The following is a 14,363-nucleotide window of genomic DNA, read 5'->3' on the forward strand; positions in this document are numbered from 1 at the left end:
GCTCTATGGGTGCTTCTGCAGCAGGTGCTGCCTCTCCATTTTGTATGAGTCACTCACTTTGTTTTATTTTGGTTTTTAATTTGATATATAGTTTGGGGCTTCCTGGGTGGTGCTGGAGGTAAAGAACCCTGGCCTGCCAACACAGGAGATGTAAGAGATGTGGGTTCAATCCCTGGGTTGGGAAGATCCCCTGGAGGAGGAAATGACAACCCACTCCAGTATTATTGCCTGGAGAATCCCATGGACAGAGGAGCCTGGAGGGCTACAGTCTATAGGGTCATAAAGAATTGGGCATGACTGAAGTGACTTAGCACACATAATTTTATAAATCCACAAATATCAAATAAGTAAGAAGGCTTCTGAGCTGAGTGTGGTGAAACTGACATTGCTGTGTGGCCTCGTTTGCTACTGAACTCTTATTTAATTCCCAAACACATATTTTGGCAATACAAAGAAGTTGTGAAGAGTCTGGAAAATTAAAGAGAAAGTGACATTCTAGATAAATCCAAGTGCTGTTATGTTTAGAAAAACGTGAAATCAGGACACATGTGAATGAAAAGGCGAGGCAAAGACGGTGGGCATCTGAGCGGTGGGCATGTGTATTTTGAGTATATTTACTGAACCTTTACTCCACTGTAATATGCCCTTCAACATGAGCAAATTAAAAACAGTTTTAAAGACTGCATTTTAAGTATCATTGTGCTTTTATAACAATGTAGAACAATTGGTTCTCAACTCTCTTGTTCAAATTGAAATGGACTAATACATCATTATTACTGAATTTAGTTAAGAAAATGTGTACTTGAGAACAAGGTTATATGTGCAAATGCTAACATGTTTGAATAGCTAAGATTCAGAAATAGCACTTCAATGTGACTTGGATCCAAAGAAGATCCTTCTAGAGTCTCACCTTCTGCCTTGACACCATCCAGGACTTTATCGTCGGCACGAGCACGCTTCCCAGGAGGATTTGCACCGGGTGGTAGATGAGCAAGGGGACGGATATTAAAGAGAGGTACTCGTGGCCTGCAAACACGATCTTCAGCATTGGGATTCCTGATGAACAAAGAAGACAGAAAACCCAGAGGCAAATTCAGTCTGTCGTCAAACTAGACACGGGCCGTTAAAACTGGACATTGGCATGCACCATCTTTCTCCTGTGGATATTCACAGAACCAAACGGAATGTCTCAAATGAATCACCAAATCTTTCCATCTTCCTTTTACTATGTAAAGCTGTAAGCTCTAGAACAGATTAAAACTGAAAACGGGGTCAATTCAAGGGCACGGGTAACTCTCACTGCCTAACAAAGAGAGGAGAGAAGACAGTGTGGAAGACAGTTGCTTTCAGAAGACTGAGGCGTACCAGTAGAGGTTAAAAATGGATCATTTGCTTAGTAGTAAAACACTCCACTGGTCTTTAGGGGGGCCTGCTAGACACCATTTCAAAGCACCTAAGTTCACTTCGGGGCTGAAAGGATTTGATAAGATAAAGAGGAGGGTACTTTAGCCAAAGAGACAGTCATAAAGGCTTTGCCCACTCTTTTGGCCAAGAAGCTCAAAGCGCTTTAAGCAATATTGTGTATGGCAGATGAAAATTCTAAAATCTGTGCTGAGTGATTAAACCCCACAGTGAAGGTCTTACCGGAACTTAGGTAAATGCACACTACTTCTAAATGAGTCTGCGGCTCTATTGCACCATGGCAAAGCATGCAGAGTTTGTAAGTACCCACCTAGCAGGTGCACCTATTAAGCTTCTATAACAGAATTCAGACTCCGGTGATTTGACTGTTATCACCAATTGCTTTAATGTGACCCAGTCATCAGAAGATTGTGTATGCACATCAGTTCTGTCATCTGAACAGCTTTAAGAGCTGAGCTTTCTGTTTCTTTGAGACCAGCCACTGAAAAGGAACCAAGCTCCTAAACACATGCAATGATGGCCCATAAATAACATTTTATCATAACCCGGTGAGGAAAGCTCTGCTTTTCCAATTATTTTTACCTTCTAATAAATTTCAAACCTTTATGCAAAAATGTATTTCATGGCTGCTTTCTTTTTCATAGCCTCACATATCATTGCCATAAACTGCAAACACTTAACTCTTCCCAAACAATGTCTCTCTCGACGCTCCAAATGTTTAGTCTTGCACAGTTTCTGTCTTCTCACTAATATAAAGAACAGAGGAGCTTTGTTTTTGAATGTAATATGCTTACTCCATTTATTGGATTTGAATTAGCAACATCCAATATTACGGTTCCAGAAAGTTATTACAATGAGAAACGAAGAAGATCTAAACATATATTCTTCCTATTTTCAGAAAAGACTATTACTTTTTTTTTTTTGGCTGCTCTGGATCTTTGTTGTGGTGCTGAGGCATGTAGGATCTTAGTTTCCTAGCCAGGGATCAAACTTGCGTCCCTGGCATTAGAAGGTGGATTCTTAACCACTGGACCACCAGGGAAATTCTCAGGTTATTTGGCCCAAAAGGATGATGTGAATGAGTTGGAGGGTGGGGTGGAGTAACAGCAGGGCATAAAGGGAGCAAATGATACAAATACGGAAGTATTTGTTTCTAAAAGTGATCAGAGCAGGGAGTTCTTACTCAAAATTCAAGGCCCATGGCTGCTGGGCTAAATCACCTGGGTTCCATTTTCTTGGCTACACCCAGCAGGCTCTGTGTCGTTCTTCAGTAAGCCAAAGCAAGTTCACAGCTACAGTCGCAGAGCTACCTCTCCAATAAGCAAGATACACAAGGTATCGTAATGGAAAGGACCTCAGCAGCTCACTGTATCGCGATGAAAAGATAACAGTAATGATGACAATAATGTTTCTGAGTGCAGTGGGCACTTAACTAGATGCCAGGTGCTGTCAAGGGCTCTCCCGTATGAATGAAATGCCTAGAGGCTGTAACTTTCCCAAGAGGTGGGATCTTTACTGCAATCCAGGTCCCCTGGGTTTCCAGTTCTCTGTGTCAGGCCGGGGTCAAGGCCTCTGAGGTCTTCAAGACGTCCTGGGGATGGTGGCTCCATGAAGCAGAAGAGGACCTGGGCTGCAAAGAGCTCTCTGATCCAGAGTCTTTTTGGGACTCTCTCCCCTCGGGTTCCTCCCAGTAGTGCACCCGGGGCAGCAGACCTTGGACTCCCCTGCTTCTCACAGGGGTGTTCCTGTGATTTCACATCAGCCAGGAGCTCAGTAACTGTGAGGCCTATTCTCATAGCTGCAAGGGAACTCCAGACGGAAGCTGACTTCCAGAAGCTTCCAGCACACGACTGACCTTCTACCTCCTGTGGTCCCTAGTACCATGCATGTGAAGTTCTCTTCTGGCCCCGGGCTGGTTCTTCAGCTCTTTCATCTTCCAATATACTCCTCTGTACATATTTGCTGACGGGGTTGGGACTCTGCAAACATCCTCCTCCTCATCAGTTCATGGCTCCCTGCACGGTTCTGCCTGGAGAGGGCACCACAGGAAGTCTGGAGAAGGGGCAGGTGCCTGAGGGTTAGCCCCATTGGATACCCTTACGCCCCTCCTAGGAAGTCTGACCTTCATTTCCTCTCCAGACTTATACTGATAGGTTCTGAGATCTCCAACTTCTTCCTTTATTCCCCCAGCTCCAGCTATTCATTGTCCCCTCTCCACTTTCCAGTTTTCCAGCTGTTTAACTGTCCCTGGGTTGATGGGCTGGTGCATTTGCCTGACTCACCCTGGAGACACAGACCTTCTCTCACTCAGCCTGGCACCACAGTCATCCACCTCAAGAGAGAGTTCTACCATGACTGGCAGCTGCTGTAGCCATTTGTCAAACAAAGCAGGGATTTCCCTTCACCACTTTGTGAGCCTGCAATACTTTCTGGTTCACTGTTTATTTATTTGGCTGTGCCCAGGTCTCACTTGTAACACATGGGATCTACAATCTTCATTGCAGCTTGCAGGATCTTTAGATGAGGTATGTGAGATCTAGTTCCCTAAAGGGATCAAACTCAGCCCCCCTGCATTGGAAGCATGGAGTCTTAGCCACTGGGCCACCAGTGAAGTCTCTCATTCTTGTTCATTGTTAATCAGATTTCCTATCGCCACTCTTCCTGGTGACTGTTAAAAATATGATTGAAAATAAAATCAGAGAGGAGAACTTGGCTTCCAAAGATGAGGGTCAGGTCCCTCTGCTGTGTCTTGTCACCCTCTCAGTGTGGATTCACGACAGGCTAGTCCCTGCACTAGGGAACCGAGACTCCAGAGTCCAGCTCTTTGTTTTGGGAACCTTTCTGTCCCCTTGGTCTGGAATGCTCCCTTCCTTCTCAGTCATCCAATGAGTCACTTTCCTTTTCAATCATTAGTGTCTTTGCAGGCCCCTCTGGGTCTGTCTTTCTTTCCCATGCCTTCCTTCAGTTTCTCCCTGTCTGCCCTTCTGGCCCCAAATCAGTAGCTTCTGCTTAGCGCCTTTTCATTTTCTCAAGAGTCAGAGTAGAAAGAGAAGCTGGGAGAAGTGAGTGAGGGGAGGAGAATTAACTTCTCCACACCTGAGTGGTCCAGGCAGTGGCCACGATCGCTTGGAAGCAGTGAGTTTATGACCTCTGTCCTAGGGCCTCCTGGCTGGGTTTCCAGCACCGTCAGGATGAACACTGGAAATGCAATAGAGAGATTCCCAGCACCTGCCACTGCACTTCCCACCCTGCGATTTCTGTCACCTGGCCATGAATTTGGCAAAACCTGATCTTCAAGTCAAATCAGAGAACATGGGCTAGATCTCGTTTTCCAGAAGCCCATGTAATGCACCGCCCTTTCATCCTCTTCACCCAGCCTTTTAATAGTTCACCCCATCACTCACTCATTCATTCAACGAGCACTCGCTGAACAGATTAACTACAGCATGTGACAAAGCCTCACCAAGGAGGCTCAGCAGCCCCGGGGTGACCACTCATACCTCCTCCCTGTAACCTTCCTTCAGGGCACGGTGGGCCTCACCTGTGCCCCCGCACTCTCCCCAAACCGGGCTCTCTGCCTTCAGGCTTGTCTTGTGCAGGGTATTTTCCAGTCAGGAACCAGACTGAGTACAAACCCCTCTACAGCTCACCACCCCGCCCCTCGACTCCCCCTGTGCTCCAGCCACCAAGAGCGCAGTACCCTCTCCTTCTAGCTCTGCCCCTCCTCCAGGCTCAAGAGGTCTCGCCTCTTGATCTTTGCCAATGAGCTCTTTTTTTGCCCAGAATTCTTGTCACCCACTTCTTGACCTGCTCAATCTTTAAGCCCTCAGTTCCCAAACTTGCCTCCTCAGGGAAGTCATCCTTATTGTCTCAAGCCTCCTTTCTGCTCTAGGCTTACCCAACTGAGGTGCATTCCAGCCTAGCATTTGCTGCATTTATTATTACTGCTTGCTTCGTGTGTGTGTGTGTGTCTGTGTGTGTGTGTGTTTGACCCTTACTAAGCTGTGGGCTTTTTAGGGTCAGCTACTGTTTCGCCTTCATCTCTGAGCATCTTAGTGCTCAGAAGGAGAATGCTGAAGGATTGGAATTGTGCTAATCCAGACCCCATCATCAAGTTACTGTGTAGACTATCACTCCATTTTCACTCCATTCATTAACTAGGGAGAAAAGAAGGGGCAATAATTTCAAAAAAACCAAACAAACTTACTCGAAAGAGTTTTCTTTTTCAAGTAAAATTTAAATATAGGACTCTTTTCATCTTGCGATCACTGCAGTAATATAAATGAAGCAAATTAATTTTAATGCTCCCAGGTACTGATTCTGTGTCACTGTGGTTGACAGGATCCGACTAGACTATATGAGATGGCGTTTGACTTTATGGAAGTGAACACCACGCACGCATTTACAATTTTACAGGGACTTTAAGCTGTCATGCTGAAAAATGTTTATAAAACATTAATCAAAAAATGCCTCTTTAATACAATGCATTGTCTGAAAGATGTTAGAAGGCGCATATTGTAAATGGATTCTTTTTCTGACTAAAGTAATTTCCACCAAAAGCATTTCCCCACTGCTCTACAAGTACACTGTGTGGAGAGATAAAGAGCACTTTCTCAGCACATTACTACCTGCTCCAAACACTTGGGAAATCACTAATGTAGAGCATGCCATATTTCCATGTCACACATGACACATTCGTCTAAAATTATCCAACAGACTTTGACACTGCGGCATATTCCATAAGCAGAGCTTTCAACTGACATCTGCCAAGTAAGAACTTCAAGTGCGAGCTTTCTTCTTCTAACAAGCAAGTAAGGGGTTTCTTTTATCCTATACCCAGGATGGGAAGGATAATACATACCAGAACAAGTGGGGTTTTCTTTCCCCTATTTTGAACATGTTTATTTTATGTTCTCTGAATTAGAAAATTCCCTTTGTACCAGTTTTCTAAGTTTTAACAGTTACCTCTTTCTATTGGATGGATGGTTTTTAAATTTTTCCTGAGAAATACTTTTTTTTCTTCCCCTCTAGGTTAAATATGGACCTTTATATAGAAGGGTGCTCTATACTCAAAATATAAAAACCGTTTACGGGGACTTCCCTGGTGGCCCAGTGGCTAGGATCCCCCGCTCCACTGCAGGGGGCCTGGGTTCTATCCCTGGTGGGTGAGCTAGGTTCCATATGTTTCAATTAACAGTTCACATGCCACAGCTAAAAACTGGCATGGCCAAATAAGTAAAAAATAAAAACCATCTACTTTACATAATTGTTCAGATTTTTCTTGTAGATGCATGACGCTCTCACCATCTATTCATTCTTTCATTCCATCCATCCATCATTCATTCAAAAAATACTTTCTGGGCTTCTGCTATATGTGAGTTACTATTTCTAGTGCTGAGGACATAAAGAGAAATAACACAGACCAGATCCCTGCCTTCTTGGGACCTGCTTTCTGTAGCTTCTGCCCCGATCACCTTGGCTTCCCTTCTGAGTGCAGGGCTGGCACATGCTTACTTGGTTTCTACAGCTCAGAGTTTGGGGCTCATCTTTGACTAACTCCATCTGTCTGTTGACTTGTAGATCAAGTCACCAAGTTCTGGACAGTCTTTTTTCCATCTAGTGCTGTCCTTCTCCCTCAGTCTTCACGGCCACCTTCCTAATTCAGTTCCTTATAAAATCAAGCCAAATGACTCTGGGCCTCCTGACAGAACCCCCTGTCTTCAGACTCTTCCTTTCATCAATCCTACAAACCACAGCCAGATTAATCTTCCTAAGACCCACATTAATTAAAGCCAAGACCCTGCTCAAGAATTACAATGACTTTCCAGTGCCCATTCATCAAGTCCTCTATCCTTTAACGTCAATAGAGAAGGATTATGACACTGCCATTTTGTAAGGGCTTTGCTTGCATTATCTCATTTAATCCTTACAACAGCCCTAAGAAGCAAGTGGCGATTTCCCTGATGAAACTCAAGGCAACTGAGGGTTAGAATGACCTGCCTAACATCATACATTGGTTAGGCGGTAGAGGCAGAATTAGACAATGGTTCACTTTTTATTTTTAACCTTATTTTTTTTATTGGAGTATAATTGCTTTCCAATGTCGTGTTGGTTTCTGCTGTAAAACAAAGTGAATCAGCTCTATGAGTACATAGATCCCCTCCCTCTTGGGCCTCTCTCCTACCCCCTCACCCCACCGCTCTGGGGCATCACTGGGCACTGAGCTGAGCTCCCTGTGCTGCATGACAGCTTCCCACTAGCTAGCTATTTTACACACGGTAGCGCATATATGTCAACGCTCCTCTCTATTTCGTCCACCCTCCTTCCCCGCTGTGTCTGCATGTTTGCTCTCTACATCAACTCCCAGTTGCCAATTGCTGTCACTGGCTCAGGCCTAGCATGTGTCTTTGTGAATGCTGAGCCCCTGCCTAGATCTTGTCCTTTCTTTCTGGGTGACTAAATTCTACGGGTTCTTGCAGGCTCATCTTTACATTTTCCTCCACTGTGAAGGTGGGCTTCCTACTGATTTCTTCTTTTGAAGAATGAAGCCTCTCTTCTGAGTTGTGTTAGGGGACCCATTGACTGACACCACCCATCCTGGCCAGGCAAGATAGTAACCACTTACATGAGTTATTTTACAACAGGAGTTCCTGGAACTAACAAACCACCACCTACCAGAAGAATTCAGGAAAGGTCAAAAGGAGAGAAGAGACTCCAGTCCATATGTTCTAACAATCCTCCAGAATCCTCCTCACTGCAATCCATCTTGGCTAAGCCATATGTGGACCACCAGGAAGGACCCTGAGTCAGAATGATTGGCTACAGACAACCCAGAAACTAACCGCATCACCATAAAACCTGAGACTCTGAGCCATGTGGCAGAGCAGTCACCCTGGGTTCCCTTACCCTCCTGCTCTCTGCCTGGGCGCCCCTACCCAGTAAAGTCTTTGCTTTGTCGGCACGTGTGTCTCACTGGACAACTCACTTCTGAGTGTTAGACAAGAGCCCGCTCTTGGGCCCTGGAAGGGGTCCCCTTTCTTGCAACAATTGCATCCCATAAATTTAGCATTTGCTTATGATCCCATGACTTTCTTTTGTACAAGTTTTGTTTCCCTCTGAACATCGGCAAAGTCCTTTAATCTCCTGCAGTGTTTGAGCACAGGTGCGTGTGTGTGTGCTCAGTCATGTCCAGCTCTTTGCAACCCTATGGACGGTATACTGCAAGGCTCCTCTGTCCATGGGATTCTCTAGGCAAGAACCCTGAAGTGTGGTGCCATGTCCTTCTCCCGGGGATTTTCCTGACCCAGGGATTGAACCAGCATCTCCTGCCTCTCCTGTATTGCAGGCAGATTCTTTACTGCTGAGCCCCCACTCAATACACGAATGATCGATTATTTAAGAACAGAGGATGAAGCAATGTTTCCCATCAAAAAAGCCTGAACAAGAACAAATACTAGTTGCTTTACTGAACTATAAAGAGAATCATTTACACATTCCTCCAGGAGGAGGTTGTATTTCACAGGAGAAATATATATTCGATATGGTAGGAAGGAGAGAAACTGAACTGACCACAGAACCCAAACTTTGAAATGAGCATTGAGTTGTGGAGTAGGAGAGGAAATATATTGAAAAATGTCCTTTGTGTCTTTTGAACTTATTTCACTTACTTTCCCACTTCCCTAAGAGAGAGTATACTCCAATCACCTGGATCATTTCCTATCTCTCAGAGATTCATTCGTCTGAATTCACTTGACTTGTTTTCCATTTAAATGCTTTCTCAGACTTTCCAAGGAGTTTTGAAGAGAGCTGCAGGCGAATCTGGAATCCAGTTGCTTTGCTCTCTAGTTGTCATGGAGATTTCCCACTTTTGTTCACTTTGTTCTTAGTTAGAAACATCCATAATTTTACTCTTCAAATGTCCTACACATTGTTATTTGAATTCTATCTCTTCCTTCTTTGTGAATCTCTCAGCTTAAAAGCCCATGTTTGCCTTTAAGAGTCACTGGGATACATGGTCTCCCCATCATAATGTAATCCAAGAAGGCCACTCTTTTTCCAGCATCACTAAATGCTAGTCTGGGTCCCCCTTTCCAACACACACACATACACACACACACACATATTTTCTCTTCAGAGACAAATGCTCACAGAAAGTTAAACTTGTTGATGCTGATTTATTCCAACCACTAAAATGAAAGTGAAAGTGAAGTCGCTCAGTTGTGTCCGACTCTTTGCAACCCCATGGACTATCTCCTCCATCCACGGAATTTTCCAGGCAAGAGTACTGGAATGGGTTGCCATTTCCTTCTCCAGGGCATCTTCCTGACCCAGGGATCGAACCTGGGTCTCCTGCATTAAAGCCAGATGCTTTACCATCTGAGCCACCAACAAAGGGGCAATTACGTGCCACTTATAGAACATGAAATGATGATTCCAAAACACAATAGTTTTAGAATTTGATTAGAAAAGACTTTCAGGATTATCCTAAAGCAAGCTAATTTTCAGTTAACATAGCTGTTGCTTCATACAGAGGTTTATAATTTATTATGTCCAGTAGCCTACAGGAGGCGGTACAGTGTAGCTGTTAGGAAGGCTGATACAAGACACAAGAGAGCCCTGGGTGGAATCCCACGCCTACCACTTATCACCCTGTTACTGTCATCGGGCAAGTGACTGAACCTCTGTTTTCACGTCTGTAAAATATACCTACTTTGTAGGTTTTTTCCCCCTTAATAACCAGAAATGAAACAGTACACAACGTCTGGTAAGCAGTAAGTCTTCGGACACTATTCCAGGTGTGATAAATAATTCTTGCCTAGAAAATCCCATGGACAGAGAAGCCTTGAACCAGCCCCACCTGGAGCCCCTGCCTTCACGGAGCTCGTGTTCTTACTCACTGACCCAGGAGAGACGACAGAGCGCTGGGCCAGAGCAAACACCACGCAACCAGAGTCACGGCACAGGGCATTGAGGAAGCACAGCACTTCCATCTAGGAAAAAAGCTGACGGGCAAAACGGATGCAGTAAGCATCTGGGTTATTCTAATTTTTGTCTCTCTTTTAGAGTGAGTAAAAAGAATGGCAACCCACTTCCAGGCTGGTGGGTATGGCTTGGCCTGCCGTCCATCAGAGAGAGGCTCACCAGATTAGTCAAGAGTCGTCCTGAGCTGTGGCCTGTGGGAGCAGGTGGGGTTTAGTCTGCACAGCCCTCAGCATTACATTATGCTCCTACTTCTGGCTTGCCTAGGGTGTCCCCTGAAACTCATTCTGGAACATTCTAAAGGCTAGCAAGTCCACCTCCTGCAGATTCCCTTAGGAAGGCAGACAGGAGGTCATGGATTATGTGACTTGCTCTCATTCACGCCCATCTAAATGACTGGTCTTTTGCTCAAATTCTCCAAAGTATTTTATTTTGGTATTTATTCATTTTTATTTATTTGGCTACACTGGGTTTTAGTTGTGGCACTTGGGATCTGCAATCTTCGTTGCAGGATCTTTGGTTGTGGCATGTGGGATCTAGTTCCTGACCAGGGATCAAACTCGGGCTCCCTGCATTAGGAGCATGGAATCTTAGCCACTGGACCACCAGGCAAGTCCCTTTTAGGTATTTCGACACTGGGTTGCCCTTCCCTTGCTGATGATTTACATTTTATGTGCTTCCCTGTTCTTTTCCTATCATTCCATCTGTAACTGAAAACTGCCATTTAACTGGTGTGACTTCACCATCAGGACTTCCTTAAGGTTTCTTTTTTTAATGTGGACCATAGCTAAAGTCTTTATTGAATTTGTTACAATCTTGCTTATATTGTTTATGTCATGGTGTTTTGGCTCTGAGGCATGTGGGATCTTAACTCCCTGGTCAGAGATGGAACCCATGTCCCTGCATTGGAGGGCGAGGTCTTCATCACTGGATGACCAGGGAAGTCCCATCACCATCAGGACTTCTGTTGTTGCTTTCTGAACCACAGAAGAAAAGATTTTTGTCCTTCAAGTAGAAGGAGACATCTAAAATGACGTACAACTAAATAATATATGCAAATAAGAGCTTTCTAGTTTTCTCAGCGTCCCAGAGATGGGTTCAGGGAATCCACGTAGATGAGGGCATTTCCAAATCACTGAACACAAATGCGACATCAGCAGCAGCTAGGGGATGGCTAACAACCCCCTTGGCTAGACCTTTGACCGAAAAACAGGACAATCTTATACCAGTTTCACAGGTAAGTACAAGTGGAATTTTAATTCCCAACCTCTGAGGCCTGAAAAGCATCCTATGGTTATCTCTGTAGATGGCATACAAGACCGAAAGGGACATGTGGAAATCCACACAGGGAGTTTTGGCCACGTGCTTCAACCGACTGGACCCAAACATCCCGTCTACAGTCTTTACAGGGCTCTCCTACCACCCTCCCCTTGACACTTAGGAAGACTCAGAGTTCCGTTTCTTTTCATCTAGTCAGCTGTTATTTAGCTATGCAAAGTGTAAGTTGATGTTTTTGTTAAACTTTCCTAGCTCCTTTACTGAACTATAAAGAGAATCATTTACATATTCCTCCAGGAGAAGGTTGTATTTCATAGGAGAAATATATATTTGGTATGTTCATTGCAAGGACTGATGTTGAAGCTGAAACTCTAATACTTTGGCCACCTGATGCAAAGAACTGACTCATTTGAAAAGACCCTGATGCTGGGAAAGAGTGAAGGCAGGAGGAGAAGGGGACAGATGACAGAGGATGAGACGGTTGGATGGCATCACCGACTCAATGGACATGAGTTTGACTAAACTCTGGGAGTTGGTGATGGGCAGGGAGGCCTGGCGTGCTGCAGTCCTTGGGTCTGCAAAAGAGTCAGACACGACTGAGTGACTGAACTGAACTGAACTGAAGTGTAAGTTGACGTGTAAGTGTAAGTTTTTGTTAAACTTTCCTAGTTGCTTTACTGAACTATAAAGAGAATCATTTACACATTCCTCCAGGTGAAGGTTGTAATTCATAGGAAAAATATATATTTGGTATGGTAGGAAGGAGAGAAACTGGACTAACCATGGAACTTAAACTTTGAAATGAGTATTGAGTTGTGGAGTAGGAGAGGAAATATATTGAAAAATGTCCTTTGTGTCTTTTGAACTTATTTCACTTAATTTCCTACTTTCCTGTAGATGGCGTACAAGAGATCTATCCTTCACATTTCAAAACCAGAATTCAAACATATAACATTTTATATATTATAAAACATACACTATGTAAGTGTTAGTTGCTCAGTCGTGTCTGACTCTTTGTGACCCAATGGACTGTAGCCCACCAGGCTCCTGTGTCCATGGGATTCTCCAGGCAAGAAGAATACTGTGTGGGTTGCCATTCCCTTCCCCAGGGGATCTTCCTGACCCAGGGATCGAACCCGATCTCCTGCATTGAGGATGGATTCTTTACTGTCTGAGCCACCAGGGAAGCCCTATAAAATATATACTATAATAATATATAAAAATACACCTCCCTTTATCCAGAAGGGAGACTTAGGCCTAGAACAGGAAAATGACCAAATACAAGGGTACAAACGGAAAGTCCGAGGCCATCACTAAGAGAGAGGAACAATCTCTCCAGTAATTTTAGTCATCCCGTCTCTGGGAGGACTTCAGAAGCTGTATCTGGAGCTCATGGACTTTTTGGCCTTTATTTGTATGTTGGCAGGTGGAATACAGACTGCAGAAAAATCATTATTGGGTTGGCCAAGAAAGTTTGTTCAGTTTTTTCCGTTACATTATATGGAAAAACCCAAATGACTATTTTGGCCAACCCAATACACAGGGCTTACTCTGGGTCAGGCAGACGATATTCTGCGTGTGCCAACATCAGCTTATTCACTCTTCATATCCATCACTTCATGGGAAATAGATGGGGAAACAGTGGAAACAGTGTCAGACTTTATTTTGGGGGGTTCCAAAATCACTGCAGATGGTGACTGCAGCCATGAAATTAAAAGACGCTTACTCCTTGGAAGGAAAGTTATTACCAACCCAGATAGCATACTCAAAAGCAGAGACATGACTTTGCCAACAAAGGTCCGTCTAGTCAAGGCTATGGTTTTTCCAGTGTTCATGTATGGATGTGAGAGTTGGACTGTGAAGAAAGCTGAGTGCCGAAGAATTGATGCTTTTGAACTGTGGTGTTGGAGAAGACTCTTGAGAGTCTCTTGGATTGCAAGGAGATCCAACCAGTCCAATCTAAAGGAGATCGGTCCTGGGTGTTCTCTGGAAGGAATGATGCTAAAGCTGAAACTCCAGTACTTTGGCCACCTCATGTGAAGAGTTGACTCATTGGAAAAGACTGATGCTGGGAGGGATTGGAGGCAGGAGGAGAAGGGGACAACAGAGGATGAGATGGCTGGATGGCATCACCGACTCGACGGACATGAGTTTGAGTGAACTCTGGGAGTTGGTGATGGACAGGGAGGCCTGGCGTGCTGCAATTCATGGGGTCGCAAAGAGTCGGACACGACTGGGTGACTGAACTGAACTGAACTGAATATCTATAATGTGAGTAAGGCTACTGTTATTATCTCCACTTTTCAGATGAGAAAACAGAGGCCACAGATGAGTAAAAATCTTCCCAAGGCTATGCACAGCGAGCAACAGGGTATAGTTGGGATGTGAACATAGGCAGACTGGTCCCCAGCTCTGTGTCCTCCACCACCCTACATGCCTAAAATGGTGATCTGGAAGAGCACCCAGGAACCGGGAAGAAAGAGATGTTTGATGATATTAACACAGAATAATGGAAGGTGAAAAACCCAAGGAAAAGAGTATTTACAAAAGAAAGGTCTGCAAAGAAAAGAGAGATTCCTTTTGACAGAGGAGCTTAGAGAACCAGCCTTTACTCACTTTGAATAAAAGTTGGTCGATGACCATTTCCCAGCCCAATCAGAAAAGGAAAGACTGTATTTTAGCCT

General features: G+C 44.4%; 1 protein-coding gene across 5 annotated transcripts in view; it reads right to left on the reverse strand.

The window, feature by feature from the left end:
- SLC10A7 (solute carrier family 10, member 7) overlaps positions 1-14,363 on the reverse strand; it is a 323,647-nt gene that overhangs the window by 5,340 nt on the left and 303,944 nt on the right. For all 5 annotated transcript variants that reach the window (XM_010843684.1, XM_010843683.1, XM_010843682.1 and 2 more), the window contains one exon: positions 911-1,056. In XM_010843684.1, the coding sequence (XP_010841986.1) occupies positions 911-1,056 (146 nt within the window). The remainder of the gene's footprint in view (positions 1-910; positions 1,057-14,363) is intronic.

Source organism: Bison bison, unplaced genomic scaffold, assembly GCF_000754665.1.
Source record: "Bison bison bison isolate TAMUID 2011002044 unplaced genomic scaffold, Bison_UMD1.0 scf7180017864184, whole genome shotgun sequence".
NCBI classification, from domain to species: domain Eukaryota; kingdom Metazoa; phylum Chordata; class Mammalia; order Artiodactyla; family Bovidae; genus Bison; species Bison bison.